Genomic DNA, 18740 nt, shown 5'->3' with positions numbered 1-18740 from the left:
GGAGGGATTTTTTTTTAAGGTAAGGTAGTAAGGTAGACAGATTAGACTAAAGGGTAGGATAGATGGATTCTGGTAAATATCTGTAGGAGTGAATCAAGTCATGTAGGTACCACAGTCTCTTAGATCCAGGTAACACGCAGAAGTCAGTTGGGGACAAGAGTGTTCGCCCTGCTCAGAAGACAAAAATCTTAAAAAATATATATGAAAAAAGGAGGAGGAGGAGAAGGAGAAGAAGAAGGAGGAGGAGAATGAGAAGAAGGAGGAGGAGAAAGAGAAGAAGGAGGAGGAGAAAGAGAAGAAGGAGGCGGAAGAGGAGGAAAGGAAGGAAGGGAGGAGGAGAAGGAGGAGAAAAGGAAGGAAGGAAGAGAAAGAGAGGCAGGCAGGTGCCTGGGTGGCTAAGTTGGTAAGGGTCCAACTTCAGCTCAGGTCAAGATCTCATGGTTTTTGAGTTTGAGCCCCATATCAGGTTCTGCACTGACAGTGTAGAGCCTGCTTAGGATTCTCTCTCCCTCTCTCTGCTCCTCTCCCACTCGCACTTTCTCTCTCTCTCAAAATAAATAAACCGAAAGAAAGAAAGAAAGAAAGAAAGAAAGAAAGAAAGAAAGAAAGAAAGAAAGAAAGAAAGAAAGAAAGAAGAAAGAAAAAAAAGAAAGGGCAAGCTGGTTAAGATTTAAAGTAAAGTAAAATCAGAAGATGAGCTAAAAAGAAAAAATGTAAGTAGTGTAAGTATAATACTCTTAATATAAGTTCCCCCTTCTCTTTATTAAGACTAGTGCAAAACTATTACCAACAAACTTTTCTATTATTCATAGCTGATCCTGAGAAATAGAAAATACCTGGTTCTACCATAAGTAATTTAAGAAATAGCTGGATGCCTGGATGGCTCAGTAGAGCATGAGACTCTTGATCTTGGGGTTGTGTGTTAGAACCCCATGTTGGGTGTAGAGTTTACTTTTTAAAAAATGGAATTAATAAGGCAGAAATTAATTCTAAGAAAATGTGTACTTATTCTTGGAATTTTCCATGTATTTGACCATATTGATATTTCTAGGATGTAAAAATTAGTATAAAGAAGTATGTTTTGTTTGTTATTTAACTTAAAATGAAGGGGGGAATGGAAAAAGCAGATTTTCTCAGATTGTATTCAGACAACTACTCATATATTTGGGGATTATATATTTTGACCTTTTAAAATTGAAGTAAGTACTTTTGACCTACTTTTTGCATATTTTAAAAGTATTTTTGTTAATCTTTTGTCATAATACTCAGTTTTTCCAGAATTAAGTATTAAAGTATTAATTGTAAATAGCTAATAAATTATGAATCTTTATATAGACATTTTCATTATTATTTGGATAATAGATAATTGGACAGAGATAAATAGGTGAAAAGAAGAATTCAAAACTGAAAATACCCTGAGACCTAACAGGGGAAAGTAGTAGAAAGAGTAAAAACAGTTTGAAAATCAGTAATATTCATTTAGTCATTATTTCTTAAAGACTGAGTTATCTTTTATCAGACTCCATTTCTACCAGTAAAGATTGATTTTTGAAAGTAATAAAGAGCTAATCTACAGTTACCCAAGACATCTTTCTCAAAGAGCTATTGGGATAGTCAGGAAACCAAACAGTTCTACCATACCCTCTCTGGCCCGAGCAAATCAGATGGGAAACCCAAGAGTAAAAGCCGTAACTTTTTGTACAGTGCTTGCAATGGTAAATGCACCAAAGAAGTGAAAATTACATTTTAGACAGTACTTGTCCAGGCATTTTTGTTTGATTTCTAAGCATCATTTATAATCCCCTATCTTGAAATTAATTCTTCAAAAGGAAACATTCTGTTTTTAAAAGACAAGTCATAGCTATCTTTTGTTCTAGATGACGATTTAATTCAAGATTTCTTGTGGATGGACTGCTGCTGTAAAATTGCAGACAAGGTAAATTTGGTAAAGATGTAATTATTATGTTACTAAACCGTCAGAACTTTAACAAAACCTTATAAGAATTTTCTATCCTATTAATTATTGTTAGGAAAAGGACTAGCCTACATTGCTCCTTCTAAGGGTAATCCTTATGCATTAATTTTTGAAATTAGCATACATCATAGACTCATTTTATACTTGAGGAATTGCAGAATATTATTAATTATATTTAAGTGACCTTAAGTCTGTTATCTGATTGAAAACAAGAATCAGTATAGACTTAACATGTTTTGATCAGAATTATCACCTCTTATCAGGCTATGGAGTAATTCTGAATTACTGAATATTCTGAGATTAATTTCACTAAGGCGGTCTGTGATACAGTTAATATTTTATAGGTAAAACAAATCCTAATAATTTTATAGATAAAATTAGGTACTTGTGTTTTTTATTTCAGAATCTGTGTTTCTAAAAGATCGTCATGATGCTGACTTACATACTAGGGACCATATTTCTGTACTTTTTAGATTTAGCAGAACAGTTATGATCTCAGCTTTATAAATGGTATCTTAGACCAGGTAGTCATATCAGAAAATTCGGCATGACTTCATTTCACACTTAAATTTAATGTCCCATTTAATGTGGGAAAGGTATGAATGGAAGCCTGGCTTATGATTAAATATACATTAAGTTAATATTGATGTGAACTTTTTTATTTCAAGCTTAAGATAACACAGATAAAATCGAAGTTTGGTCTTTTTAATCTCTAATTTTGGAAATTTAATTTTGGAAAATTTCAAACATGTATACCTTGAGGTAGAGAAAATAGAATTAAAAAACCTCTATGTGCCTATCATGGAGCTACAGTAATCATCAGCTCATGGCTCTGCTTGTTTCTTCTAATCCTTCTTCCCAAAACTAGACTATTTTATCCATGAATATTTCAAGATGTATTTCTAAAATATGAGATCTTTTTAAACATAACAATTTTTCTAACACTTCTAAAAATTAATATGAATGCCTTCATATAAAATAGCTGTGTAATAATGTGCATGTGGAGTTGTAAATTTCCTACTTTACAGTTTTAAATGCATTACAGTAATTAAAGTTGCTGGACAGCAGGGGGCAGTGCTTTTAAAGTAACTAACCATGCATACCGTATTTAAGAGTTCTCTACTGAAAGTTATCTTGAAAACTTGGAGTCACCTTTGTAGTGAATCCTGTGAAGGTAGGATAAAAAGGCATTTTATGAGAGAGAATCTAATACATCAGTACTTTAATTGTTTTTAGTTTTAACATATAGAACCTGGACAGTGCCCTAATACCAGGAAAGATATGTCTTTCTAATAACACATTTAAAACACTTTTTTTCTGAAGAAAATAGAGCCATTAGAATAAATTATTCTAATTTCTGATTTGAAGTTATTTTTAAAAGTGAGTATGTGAAATTGCTAAGAGAGTAGACCCTAGGTGTTCTTAACAAAAAGGGAAAAAAGATAATTATGTGAGGTGAAGGATATGTTGATTAACCTGTTTTTGCTATTCACTTCACAATGTATATAACAAATTATCACATTGTAAACTTTAAATATATACATCTGTATCAATTATACCTCAATTTAAAAATCCCCCCCACAATGAATGAATGAATGAATGAATGAATGAATGAATGAATGAAAAATGAGTATAGGTGTCTGCAATTAAGTGGAAGGAGTCAGGAAAAAATTTTTGTATAGATACATATGTCAAGCCAATGTGGCAACACACTAACAATTGATGAATCTAGGTGAAGGATGTATGGTTATTTGTTTTATTATTATTTCAACTTCTCTATGTATTTGAAATTTAAGATAGAAAAAAATTAGGGTTTTGGTTCAAAAAATATTGGCAATAATAAAATTTAGTAGTTCTTCCTAATCTTAATCATGATAAATGGTTCAGAACTATTTCTTACCATTCACATGGATTACAGGAAGCCAGAAAATAAGGACCCAAACAAATAGGTAATTCTGTAATAAAGATAGGTAATGCTTTATTGTTTTTAGCTTATTATTCATCTTAAAGATAACTATCTTAAAGCAGTTTTACGTATGAACGTAAAACATTAATATTAACTTTTACTTTTTTCCCTATAGTATCTTTTGGCTATGACCTTTGTTTATTTCAAGAGAGCTAAATTTACCATAAATGAGCATACCAGGATAAATTTCTTTATTGCTCTGTAAGTATGCTTTCTACTAAGTGATTTTTGTCCTTATTTATAATATATATGATAACTTATTTAAAACAGTCTGTTTTGGGACACTTGGCTGGCTCATTAGGTAGAACTTGCGACTCTTGATCTCTGTGTTGTAAGTTCTGGCCTCACATTGGGTATGAGCTTACTTAAAAAAATAAGTAAATGAAGTTAACATTGCAACCCATAAAAAAATAAAACAGAAGCTTTTAAAAACCTGATGTATATCCTTGAATAGGCTTTATATATAGAAGCTATATATTTTTTTACTTTAATAGAATATTTTTATGTTCTTTTCACTGATCTTATCCTGCCATATGCGTAAGATTTATTTTTCAGTATTCCACTTGGGTTTGTATTGTATCTTTTACATATTTCAGAGTGCTCCATATAAATTATCCCAAATTCTCCTCTTTTGGACTCAGATATGTTTTAAAATCCAGAATATTCGGTTTGAAATTTCCAGTAAATTTATAGCAAAATCATCATCATTGGGGCACCTGTGTGGTTCAGTCAGTTAAGCGTCTGACTCTTGTTTTCGGTTCAGATCATGATCTTGCAGATGATCTTATGGTTTGTGGGATCGAGCGCCCTGTTGGGCTCCACCACACAGTGTGGAGCCTGCTTGGGATTCTCTCTTCCTCTCTCTCTCTGCCGCTACCCCACTCATGCACATGCACATGCTCTCTCTCTCAAAATAAACTTAAAGTCATCATCATTTTCCTTTTACATGAAACAACTTGTGGAAAATGCTACAGACATACTAATTATAGATTTTTGTCTGTAACCTAGAAGTTATTCATATCTGGGGTGCCTGGGTGCCTCTGTGTTGACAGCTTGGAGCCTGAAGCCTGCTTCGGATTCTTTGTCTCCCTTTCTCTCTGCCCCTCCCCCACTGGTGCTCTGTCTGCCTCTCTCTCTCTTTCAAAAGTAAACATCAAAAAACATTTAAAAAAAAGAAGTTATTCATATCTGACACCTTTCTTTAGTAACCACTGACTCTTTTCCTTAACACACTGAACTTTGACCAAGGAATATAGCTGTTTTTTCCAATTCTTCTATTCTTCTATTGACTTTATATTGGATCATTCATACTAGCTTTGATACTAACCATTTCTGTTAAATGGTTTTAATAACATGGCTTTCCAGCCTACAGGTCAGAATTATACTAGAAGCAATGTTTAAGAAAATGTATCTCAATCTGGAAACTTTTTATACCCAGTACCTGGATATAATACTGCAGTTGGGAATGTATGAATATAATTTTAAGTACTTAACTAGGGAACTACATATAAAAAATACTTAAGTTGAATACCTCAACAACTGTTTGCACTGATGAGTGAGTTTTTACTCAAAGTCTATTTAATTCAGACTCAAAGTGTGATTCAAGAAATAGGACTAGAAGAAACTGATCTCTTCTTGTATTTAGAAGACATATTTCCCCATGCATAAGGGATAATGAACCTTATAAAATTTAGTGATGATTGATAAACTGTGGGAATATAATAGTACTAACTAATACTGAGTGTTATGTGCAGGACACCACAAAAATTGTTTTTTTATAAGCTCCTTGAATCTTCTCTGTGAGATACATTATTAAATTCTCTTCATTCTACATATGGGGAAATTGAGACTTAGGAAGGGAAGTACTTCCAAGTCTCACAAAAGTTAGTAAGTGGCAGGGCTGGGGTGCACAGTCAGGTGTGACTTGCCCGTGGCCAAATTTAGTGATTAACCACTAAGCTACATTGCTGTTAACATGTCTCCTTAGTATTATATTATACCTCTATGTTGATACAATATCTATTTTGTAGTTTTTTCTACCTGCAAATTAAAAACAAACCAAAAGAGCTTTCTTTTTAATTCTTACAAATGCCTGAAATTGGATTTGTTTGACATTTTGGTAATGTTATTACCAGTAAAGTAAAGCAGCACGAGTTTACCGTGTAGTAGTCTGTATAACATGGATTATAATTTCCATTTTATATCTAATCATACTTTTTTATATATCCTGACTCAATAATTCTCAGTATTTTCTTAGCGACAGTTCTTTTTTTTTTTTTTAAGTTTATTTATTTATTTTGAGAGGTAGAGGGAGAATCCCAAGCAGGCTCCACACTTACAGCATGAAGTGCAGCACAGGGCCTGACGCAGGGCTCGGTCTCACAGTTCCTGAGATCTTGACCTGAGCTGAAATCAAGAGTCAGATGTGTAACTGACTGAGTCACCCAAATGTCCCAATTAGCCACAGTTCTAACTCAAGTTCTTTTCCTTCCTATATGTTCTTACAACACTCAGGACTTTTATTGTCATTATTCCATATTCTCTTGTACAGTTATTTGTTTCATACTTAGTTACTTCTTCTTCTTGACTATAGGCTGCTTAAAGGGAAGGAACATGTATCTAAATTGTTTTTTTTTTGCATCCTTTAATGTGTGGTTGTTCTTAATTCTTTATTTGGATAAGCATAATTAGCTATTATACAAAAGAAATGAACTCTGCTCCAAGAAAATCTATTTCAAATTAGAAGACAACTTACATGCATACAATATTTTTATAACATTGAGCCTGAAAAATTGTTAATCTAGAGTAGAATTACAATGTAGTTCTGATAGCATAGTACCACAGTATGTTATAGATTTTGTTTTATTTGGTTAACAAGCGTGAAAGGAGCCAACCTCTGGCTTCTGTCTACCCTTTACTAAGAACTATCAAGGATACTAAAGTAAGAAATTATGTAATTTCACAGAGGACATGATTGGATTCATATAACTGAATGGGTTTCATAATAAGGTGCTTTTATATTATGGCAATTTAAAAATATGTACAGTTATTTTAAGGGAAGGTAAAGTAATAGGTAGGTGCTATTTTTATATTAATGTAACTAAATTGAATATGCATGTAGTTTTTTAAAAGGACATAAGTAGGTATACAATTAAAAGTAAGTATTCGTGTCTCAAGACGTTGGCATCCTTCCTCAAGAACAATGACCATTTCATGTGTATCTGTCTAGAAATAATTTTCTATACATGAACCAGTGTATATATTATATGCATAGAAGTATACTATACATTTCTGTGCCTTTTGAATTTTTCTAATGTGACGTATCTATAAAAGGAGTATATGGAATGTGTATATGTTTATGTTAAAGAAAAAGCAAAACAAATACTCATATACCCATGACTCAACTTTAGAATAGAACATTGCCAGAATCTTAGAGGCTCACAGTGCACAATTTCCCAGTTAGAGCCCCCTCCCTTCCACAGATAGTAATTTTCTTGATTTTATTTATTCTGTATGTAACCCTCTAAATAATATATCGTTTGGTTTTTCCTGTTTTTAAGCTATATGTAAAAGAATAATGTGCACTGTTCTTCTGTAACTTCCTTCTGTTTCTTTATAATATGATTTGAGATTCATTTATATTGATATGTGTAGCTCTAGTTCATTCATTTTCACTGCAGAATAATAATATTCTATATTATTGCTTATATATTTGAATTTTTTACTATCTTGTCTTTGCATCCCACTTTTTCTGTGAGATCTTTTTAATTTTTATTTTTTGATACCTTTTATTCCTCTGCTTTTTAGGAAATTATGCAGTCTATATCCTTTCAGCAGTTATCCTAGTTACCTATTTTTTTAACTTACTAGATTACTGGTTTCTTATAAAAGGATATAACTCAGGAACAGCCAGATGGAAGATTTGCATAGGGCAAGGTATGAGGAAAAGGCATGGAGCTTCCATAACCCCTCAGCACCCCTTAATCTCTGCATGTTCACCAACCAGGAAGCTCTATCCCAGTTATTTTTAATCAAGAGCCGTAAACATTTTAACTCCAGTCACCCCTTTCTCAACTTATATTCTCTTGTTTTGCAATTCTGTGGTTCTACATGAAGCCCTCCAAAAACTTTGAGACATTATTATTGTTGTTTTTACACTGAACATTTGTTTAAGGACTTACTCACATATTTATATCTTTGCTTACTATTCCTTCTTGCATCTCAAACCTTCCACTTGGGATCATTTGCCTTCCTTTCTTATTGCTTTTAGGATTTATTTATTTCGTGTTGGACTATTAATTTCAGTATCTTCAGACCTCAGGGTCTGTTTATGTTTATGGTACACTGCTCCCTTACATGTTTTACACTTTTTTTATTGGAAGTTGCTTGTTTTTCTTAGAAAATCATCTATGGTGCTTTCATTGTTTCCAGTGGGAAATCTCTGTCATTACCTCTGTTTCTGTGTTATCTAACGTCTCGTTTTTTGTCTGGACTGCCTTTACGATTTTCTCTTTATCACCTGTTCTGAATAATTTGATTATGTTGTGTGTTGATGTAATTTTCTTCATATTTTGTGCTTTGGAGTTCATCCAGCTTCTTTGTATGTTTATAGTTTTCATAAAATTTCAAAAACTTTCAGCGATTATTTCTTCAAATATTTTTTCTGTCCACCCAACTCTTGTTAGGGACTCCAGTTTCGCCTTCATTAGACCACTTGAAGTTGTCTCACAGCTCATTGATGGCTCTATTATTTTTGTTTCTTTTTTTCTATATGTTTCAGTTTAGATAGTTTATATTGCTGTCTTCAGTGCACAAACCTTTTCTTCTGCAGTATTTAGTCTATTAATCCTACTCCATGTATTTTTCATTGTACAGATAGTTTTCATCTCTAGAAGTACACTTTGTGTCTCCTGTTCTTTTTGAACATCTGGAGTAAATATAACAGTTTTAATGTCCTTGTCTGTTTAATGTCTGTTACTTCTAACGTGTCAATTTTGGTTGATGATTCTTTTTATTATGAGTCATGTGTACCTGTTTCTGTGCATGCCTGATCCCCCTCATGTATTTAGGAGGATACTGATTTCCATATGTATATAAGGAAACTACTTGGGTGTGGGGAAAGATTAGAGGGAACAGTGCCTAACATTTACCCAGAGCTGGGAATTTTGCCTGTTCCCACCAGCCAGACTGAAAAAACTCATAATTAACAGAATATTGAGTAGAGTACTCAAGAATGTCTTGCTTCAGTATTGGGGAACAATTACCCCAGACTGAACATTGCTCTAGATCCACCTAACAAATCATTAAATCAAGGCCTGAAAGGATCAGACTGTTTCTAAGTAACTTAACTGCATCCTGGAACAAAGTTCAAATTTTATAGGAATACAAAAATATCCAGAACTTGGGTCGCCTGAGTGGTTCAGTTGGTTAAGCTCTGACTCTTATTTCAGCTCAGGTCATGATCTCATGGTTGTGGAATCAAGCCCCATGTTGGGCTCCATGCTAAGTGTTGAGCCTGATTGGGATTCTCTCTCTCCCTCTCTCTCTGCCCCTTCCGTCTCTCAAAATAAATAAACATTAAAAAACAAACAAAATATACAGAACTCAACAAGGTAAAATTCACTGTATTTCTATTTTTGGTCTACATTTTTTAATTATGAGTGAGGTTGAACATCTTTATGTGTTTGTAAGTAATTTATATATTTTTTTGTGAACTGCCTGTTCTTGTCCTTTTCCCATTTCTTTTTTGAGTTGTTGGTCTTTTTTGTTAGGTATCTGGCTAATACAGTTGAAGAAGATGAAGAAGAATCCAAATATGAAATTTTTCCATGGGCTTTAGGGAAAAACTGGAGAAAATTGTTCCCTAATTTCTTAAAATTAAGGGATCAACTCTGGGATAGAATTGACTATAGGGCTATTGTAAGCAGGCGATGCTGTGAGGAGGTAAGGTTTTTAAAAAACTTTATATATGTAATCTGTTTTCTCTTTATGTAATTTCCCTTGTCTTGTTTTTAAATGTGCTTCTAATACATTTTTTGTATATGTAAGGGTAGGCTATTAACCTTGATGGTTACCATGAATACATCTTGTATATTACAATGTTGATATTTTAATTTTTTACCACAATAATTAAAAATTGTCATTTCTGTTTTTCAGAACAGCCTACTTCTGTAGTAAGTATTTTTGTTTTAGTGTGTTTCTTTAGTCTAAAAGATGACCAGTATATTGGGAAAGGACAGTGTGCAGATTGCAAAATATGTTAGTAACATTTGGAGGTGAATGATAATTTCCATCAAATAAAGTATGTGAAATTTCAAGTTCCCAAGATTAAAATGCAAACTATATGGTGTAAAATTTAAATAAATTTAAATATGTTAAAAATCATACCTCTTTTCACATAGAATAATACATAAAGTAAGTTTCCTTGATGCCAGATTCTATTAAGTCAAACAGAAAAACACTAAAAATTAGAAAATGGGTTATTTTACCTAATGTTCTAGGTTTTCAATAAAGAAAAAAGTTAATGTTTCAAACTAAAGAAATATTCTAAAATAGAAAATTAATGGAGGGCAGTGATCATTGTAGGCCAGTACTAGTAAAGTTTGGTAAATGTGAATTAGTTAATGCTGTAACGAAATGAAGTTATATCCAGTTAAATGATGATAGGCAAAAGAACCAATTAATGGATTAGTGTCAAACTTCAGGCAAGACTTTGGAGGTGTGTCACAGAACTCTGCCTGGAATTAACCTTGTTAATTATATTTATGAATGAGATGAAAGTATTAGCAAGTATGGATAATTGTGTATTAAATTAAGAGGATTGTTGAATGTTGAGGGAAATTAAAGGATTCAGAAATAACTTAGAAGATTGAAATAGCAAGGCCAAGTTTTTTCAAGGTTAAATTCAGTGGGGGTGCCTGGGTGGCTCAGTTGGTTAAGCATCCAACTTCAGCTCAGGTGATGATCTCACAGTTTGTGAACTCGAGCCCTACTCTGGGCTCCACACTCTCTCTCCCTCTTTCTCTGCATTTCATGGGATTCTCTCTCTCTCTCCTCTCTCTCTGCCTCTTGCTCACTCGCTCACGCTTTCTCAAAAAAAAAAAAAAAAGATGAAATTCAACAGAAAAATATGGAAAATTGAGTGTATATCTCCCCTCCCCCAAATTAATAGATCCTCATTAAAGGATTTAAACAACTCATTCCAATTAGAGGACATTGAAAGAGTCATGTATTGCTATGTTTTATCTCTATGTCCCCAGGTCAGGAGTGGATAATTGGTGCCCCTGTGCCATCCTTGGACATGATAGTAGATCTTACTTGAACACTCTGATTTTTTTCAAAGTAAACACTTTAAGGCCCATGGTACACTCAGCTAAGAGCATGGAATGGGCACCAGAGGCAAGAGGCTGGGATAGGCAATGCTCACCTCATGGCAGATTGCCCACCCACTCCTAAGATAGAACAGCTAGCATTATAACTGCAACAACTTAATTTACACAATTGGAGATGGAATTACTTCAGTTGCTGGCATAAGACTATTAAAGAGCCAGAGTATGATGTACCTTAATGGTGTATGTGTAAAAGACTAAAAAATTTTAGATAACTGTAAACTCAGTTGTGTAATGGGATTTACAGAAAAGTTTAGTATCTCAAGGCTTCGACATTGACAATAGATCTCTCCCCTAATTCTAGATGTGCATATTAAATTTCCTATTCATATTTCATTATCTAGTAAATACCTCATACTTAACATGCTGACAATCCAGTTTCTGATTCCCCTACACAGACCTCCAAAACTTCTCCTTCTATATATAGTCTTCCACATCTTAATAAATGGTAACTTCATCATTCTAGTTGTTCAGACCAAAAAACTGTTGCCCTACACTTTTCTCACATCCATACCTTAAAAAAATGTCCAGCATTCTACCGTTTCTCATGACCTCTACCACTAAATCGTACTGTGATTGTCTCCTCATGTCTCAGTCATTGCCCTAATCTTCCAAGTAGTCTCTCTTATAATCTTTCTCTCCTGTAGTATATTTTCATACACCAGCCAGAGTAAATCTTTTAGAAAGTAAGTCAAATCATTGGTCCTCTACTCAAAAGCCTCCAGAGGCTTCCCATTTTACATAGAGTAAAAGGCAAAACCCTTATCATGGCTCTACCTGGTCTGCCAACTCTCTTCTCATCTCTTCATCTCTCTTCCCTCCAACTACACTGGCCTCCTTGCTCGTCTTCAAACACACCAAGGACATTCCCACCTCAGGATTTTTTTTTTTTTTGGCCTGGAATGTTTTTCCCCCAGATATCCGTGTGCTTCACTTCCTCACTTCATTTAGGATTCTACTTAAATAGCACCTCAGAGAAACCTTTCCTTAGCACTGCATCAAGTAGTATCTCCCTGAATGGAATAAAATTGAAGAGTCCAGAAATAAACCTTCATATTTATGTTCAATTGAATTTTGACAAAAGTACCAAGAAAATTCAATGGGGAAAGAATAGTCTTTTCAACAAATGATGCTGGGACAAGTGGATATCTACATGCAAATGAATGCATTTGGACCCCAATTTTCATATCAGATATAAAAACTAATTCAAAATGGATCAAAGACTGAAATGTAAGAGCTAAGAACTACAAAATTCTTAAAAGGAAACACAGGTGTAAATCTTCATTACCTTGGATTAGGATTCTCAGATATCATACGAGCACAAGCTTGAACTCAAAAGCACAAGCAACAAAAGAAAATAGAGATTATCATTGACATTGAAAACTTTTGTCCTTCAAAAGACACCATGAAGAAAGTGAGAAGCCCACAAAGTGGATGAAAATTTTGGCCAATTTTCTGTCCAATAAGGGAGTTGTGTCTAGAATATATAAAGAATTCTTACAACTCAACAATAAAAAGACAACTTTTAAAAGGGCAAAGATCTGAAAAGGCTTTTCCAAAGAAGATCTACAAATGGGCAAAAACCACATGGAAAGATGCTCGACATCATTAGCCATCAGAGACATGAAAAATCAAAACCACAAGTAGATATTACTTCACACCCACGAGGATAGCTATTGTGAAAAAGACAAATATAACAAGTGTTGATAAAGATATGGAGAAAATGGAACCCTCATACACTTTGGTTGGGAATGTAAAATAGTGTAGTTGTTTTGGAAAACTGTAGCGGTTCCTCAAAGGACTAAACAGGGTTACCATACAACCCAGCAGTTCCAGTTCTAGTTGTATATACAAAAGAAAGGAAAGGTATGTCCACACAATAACTTGTACATGAGTATTCATAGCAGCATTATTTGTAATAGGCATAAAATGAAAACGCAAATGTCCTTCAGTGAATGGATGGATAAACCATATAGTATATTTATACAGTGATATATTACTTGGCAATTAAGAGGAATCAAGTACTGATACAGGCTGCAACATGGATGAACCCTGAAAACATTATGCTAAGCGAAAGAAGCCAGTCACAAAGGACCACATATTGTATGATTCCATTAAGTGAACTGTCCAAAATAGACAAATCCAAAGAGATAGAAAGTAGCTTAGTCGTTGCCAGAGGCCAAGGGGAAGGAGAAATGGGGTGTGATTACTTTTTTTATGGAGTGATGAAAATGTTCTAAAATTGACTATAATAATGGTTGTGCAACTCTGAACATACTGAAAGCCATTCTACACTTCAAGTGGGCAAATTGTATGGTATTTTGAGATATAGCTCAATAAAGCTGCTGAAATAACAAGTACTACTTCCCACTGTCCCTCTGTATTTCTTTTCATAGTTTCCTCCATAGCACTTAACCATCATATAACATACTCTGTTTTAATTATCTTACAAATACGATTTCCCCCTACTAGAATATAAATTCCAAGAGGGTATGGTCTTTATTTTCTTATTGTACCTCCAGTGCCTAGAACAGTGCATGTCATATAGTAGGTACTCAGTAAATAGTGCTGGCTGACAGAGTGAATGGGATTTAAAGCTTCTGATTCTTTTTCATACCTTCTTATCCATGTAGTAGAAAAACAATAAACTATAAAACTTGCTGACTTAACACTGCCTCTTACAACAGGGGCACATAGATAAGCTTTTTTATGGCTGTTCCGACCACGTACATTTGAATCATTGTAGTACATAGGAAAAGAAATTACGTAGACTTTATCCTGTTCTCTTAACTATTCATTCAATAGCTACCTAATGAGTAAGACACTTAAGTTCAGTATTATGGGGGTTTGTTGTAAAAAAGTGTTACATCATCTTTGCCCTGAAGTTTGATGCATTAAAGTGCAAAACATGGTGTTAGAAATTTAGCTAAGTATTCTATACATTTGTTATTGAGAGCCTGGTATTGACATACTGCCAACTCATTTCTTGAGTCTCACCCTAAAGTAAACCCAAGTTATGATACTACTTATAAACTGGCTTACAATGATAATACTTTACATTTGCATTGTGCTTCATAAATTCATAAATATTTTCATATGTAGATTATCTTCTTATCCTCACAAAAATGCCTGTGAGAGTTGCAGCATTCTTATTTTACATCTGATGAAATTGAGGACCAAGGAGTTTGAGGTTTACTCAAGATCATACATCAATTAAATGGTAAACTCAGGATGTGATTTCATATCTAATGACTTCTTAGTGCTCTGTTTTCTCTGACATCTAGCTTCTACTGCTCATACTGGTTAATTTGAAAGGCACACACATATATATTATGTTATTTTATCTCAGGAACTAAATAGTATATTCTGTCCATTTTTCTGATGAAGAAACTGGGGCTTAGAAAGTTTGTAACTTGTCCATGGTCATTTATTTAATAAGTGGTAGGGCCAGCTAGTACTTAAACTTGGCACTCTTTATATATATATATACCACTGTCAACTTAATTCTCTCCTTCCAGGTTATATGAATTTTGTAATTTGTCTCTTTTTTTAACCTTAGTTGCTGCAAAGAAGCTAAGAGCCAAGTTTTCTCTCTACCTACCTCAATTCTATTACTTATTACTACTGGCAAATCTATTTTCTTCTTCTTTTTTTTTTAATTTTTTTTAACGTTTATTTATTTTTGAGACAGAGAGAGCGTGAGCGGGGGAGGGGCAGGGAGAGAGGGAGACACAGAATCGGAAGCAGGCTCCAGGCTCTGAGCCATCAGCCCAGAGCCCGACGCAGGGCTCGAACTCACAGACCACGAGATTGTGACCTGAGCTGAAGCCAGATGCCTAACCGACTAAGTCACCCAGGCGCCCCTCTATTTTCTTCCTGTAACCAAATTTTTCCCTTTTGGGTGCTAGTTTAATGAAAAATTTATTTGCTGTTTTTGTCAGCTGCCAATAATCCTTTTTTGGAAAGAGATGAGGTATGATTTAATTGAAAAATATATGTAGGCCTTTCCAGAAAAGAGTAAAGACTATTTCCCTACTCATTCTGATATTATTATCTTCTTAGTTACAGTTAGTTTACTTTTTTGGATAGCAGCTCCTCTGAGGTGGAACTTATTTAGGTTGATGATAGCTTGATTTCTAGATTGGCTCACAAATTATGGAATATGCCGATCTGATGAGAGTTAGACTCCAATTCCAGTCCCTTTATGCATCATGGAGGGTAGCAATTTTATCTAAAGGAATCTTTTCTCTGATCTTGTTATGTACTCTGGCCTAGATGGCACAGTATCATCATAGCTGATTTGTCTATCAGCTACTACTTGATTCCAGATTAGAATTTAAAAATCAGAGATGTGATATAAACAGAGTTTTAAACAAAATGATCCAATGACCATATGCAGCAGAGACCCAATATAGGGAGGGTACTGAAAACTGCTAAACTTGGTATAGGTCAGAAAGGAAGGTATCAACCTAGTGCTGAATATAATGATGCCAAAGAAAAATCAATGTTATGAAATTATAATTGTCATAACTTGCTGACCAGTTGGATATAGATTATATGGGAAAGTCCACTTTCAGGGTTTCAAATCTGTAGAACAGAAGGAGTAATGGGTTCCATAATGAAAATAGGGAATGCTAAAGAAACAAACTGGTTTATTGAGAAAATAAGGAATTTTATATCACACATATGAATTTAAGGTGATACTTGGATAATTAAGTGCATGGTCAACAGGTATGAATAAGGTATGAGTCAACACATATAAGTGATGTTGAAAGCTTGGTAGAGTAGATAAGAGATCCATGGTGAAAGTGATGTTAGTACTTTTTGGGTACTTGTCAGGCACTGTTCTAAGTACTGCATATGTGTTAACTCTCATAACTGTTCTTACAGCTAGCTAGATAATCCCAGAAGAGGAAATTGAGGCACAGAGAGAATAAATGATTTCTCTAAGGTCACACAGTTAGTCAAGCAGCATACCAGTATTCAAACCTAGGCAGTCTGATTCCAGAGTTGGTGTTTGTTTGTTTATTTTGAGAAAGAGCAGAGGAGAGGCAGAAAAAGAGGAGGAGAGAGAGAGAGAGAGAGAGAGAGAGAGAGAATCCCATGTAGGCTCTGTGCTGTCAGCATGGAGCCCAAGGCGGGGCTTGATCCCACAAACCATGAGATCATGACCTGCGCTGAAATCGAGAGCCAGACACTTGACCTATTGAGCCACCCAGGCACACGCAGAGTTGGGTTGTTGTTTTTTTTTTAACACCTATCCTATACTATCTCTTGATATCATAACCAGTAAAATATATAGAGAAAAACAGAGATCCAGAGATTTAATCCAGGTATTAAATTTTGTAACACCCACCAAAGGAACAACAACAACAAAATCACTAAAAATGACAGAAGAGTAAGATAAAGTAAAAACTAGGATAACATTCCCAGTAGATCAAGTGCTACCAATGCTTTAAAGAAGTTACTTTCATAAATCATAGAATTTGAGGCCTGTAAGTGACCTGTTTGCTCATATACAAAAGTCACCCTGTAGCCCAGAAAATTATGTAATTTGCCTAAGGTCATAGAACTAAATCCTGCTTTCCTGACCCTCTTACAATTTTCTTTTTAATTAACTGTTATCACAATAATATTCTAATTATATTTGTGTGTATAAAATATGTGCAAACATATTTAAAAGCACACAAATGGGGCACCTGGGTGCTCAGTTAAGCAACTGACTTCGGCTCAGGTCACGATCCCATGGTTGGTGAGTTTGAGCCCCGTGTCGAGCTCCGTGTGGACAGCTCAGAGCCTGGAGCCTGCTTCAGATTCTATGTCTTCCTCTCTCTCTCTCTGCCTCTCTCTCTCTCTCTCTCTCTCTCTCTCAAAAATAAAATAGATATTAAAAAATGTGGGGCACCTGGGTGGCTCGGTCAGTTGAGTGACCGATTTTGGCTCAGGTCATGATCTCATGGTTTGTGAGTTCAAGCCCCGTGTCAGGCTCTGTGCTGACGGCTCAGAGCCTGGAGCCTGCTTCTGATTCTGTGTCTCCCTCTCTCTCTGCCCCTCCGCCACTCGTGCTCTGTCTCTCTCTGTCTCAGAAATAAATAAACATTAAAAAAAAATTAAAAAAAAATGTATTTAGAAAAGCACACAAATATGTGTGCATGCATTTTTCTAGCTGGTTTAGCATGTGGAGAGACTGATGCCTAGCTTGTTGTAGAAAGAATGGTTTACCAAACTTACTGTGTGCCCTTTGCTTCCTATGTTTCTCTGCTCTTCTCACTAGAGTTTGTGACAGAATTCTTATAAAAATCATGCTGTTGAAAGTTTATAATGTCAGTGGCCTCTAATTCCTATTTTCATCTATCAATAAAAAATATATGACTAAATAATATTGTGTGGAGGGCCTTTGATAGGCGTATGAGAGACTCTTCCTGCCCAGAGTTCTTCCGTAGATTGGTTACATTCATAAAAAGATAGATAGATAGATAGATAGATAGACAGACAGATAGATATCTGAGTACTAGACACATTAAAAGTCCTAATGTCAGATTAACAATGAAACAATACAATCTAAAAGCTGGAGTATTTAAAATGTGGGACTTATGCTCAGCATTGAAGGAAAAGCGATACTAAGACAAATAAAGGGAGAGGACATTCCAGAAATAGGAAATAAAGATGTACAAGTGTTAAGGAAGAAATACTAAATATGGAAGGAATAAGAAATTCTGATATTCTACTTCCTTGCTTTAGGTAGCTCTGAACCTAATTTTACATTGTTATGGAAACGTTTATAATTAGAATCAACATCTTTATTTACTTCTACTTTAAAAAACTTTTTTAATGGTTATTTGAGACAGAGAGACAGAGAGACAGAGAGACAGAGCAGGGTAGGGGCATAAAAAGAGGGAGACAGAGAATCCAAAGCAGCCTCCAGGCTCTGTGCTGACAGCTCAGAGGTAGGGCTTGACCCCATGAACCATGAGGTCACGATCTATGCTGAAGTCAGATGCTTAAGCGACTAAGCCACCCAGGCAGCCCTATTTACCTCTACTTTTTAAAAGCTAATGTAATGAAAATGAAAACATGACAGTCCAAAACCTTTGAGATGCAGCAAAAACAGTGATAAGAGGGAGGTATGTAGAAATACAGGTCTACCTCAAGAAGCAAGAAAAGTCTCAAATACACAACCTAACCTACACCTAAAGGAACTAGAAAAGGAACTGCAAATAAAGCCTAAAGCCATCAGGAGGAGGTAAATAATAAACATTAGAGCAGAAATAAATGATATAGAAACAAAAACCCAGAACAGATCAATAAAACTAGGAGCTGGCTAACTTCCTAGCCAGACTTATCAAAAAGAAAAAAGAAAGGACCCAAATAGATAAAATCATGAATGAAAGAGGAGAGATCACCACCAACA

The 18740-nt window shown here is 34.7% G+C and overlaps 1 protein-coding gene across 9 annotated transcripts in view; it reads left to right on the top strand.

The window, feature by feature from the left end:
• The window catches only part of SPDYA (speedy/RINGO cell cycle regulator family member A), a 37898-nt gene that overhangs the window by 6702 nt on the left and 12456 nt on the right, over window positions 1-18740 (top strand). For all 9 annotated transcript variants that reach the window (XM_023251989.2, XM_023251990.2, XM_023251988.2 and 6 more), the window contains 3 exons: window positions 1878-1936; window positions 4057-4142; window positions 9713-9884. In XM_023251989.2, the coding sequence (XP_023107757.1) occupies window positions 1878-1936; window positions 4057-4142; window positions 9713-9884 (317 nt within the window). The remainder of the gene's footprint in view (window positions 1-1877; window positions 1937-4056; window positions 4143-9712; window positions 9885-18740) is intronic.

The sequence above is a fragment of the Felis catus genome, chromosome A3 (assembly GCF_018350175.1).
Source record: "Felis catus isolate Fca126 chromosome A3, F.catus_Fca126_mat1.0, whole genome shotgun sequence".
In the NCBI taxonomy this organism is placed as follows: Eukaryota; Metazoa; Chordata; class Mammalia; order Carnivora; family Felidae; genus Felis; species Felis catus.
Note: the sequence above shows the minus strand (reverse complement) of the source record. Positions and strands in the feature narration are given on the sequence as shown.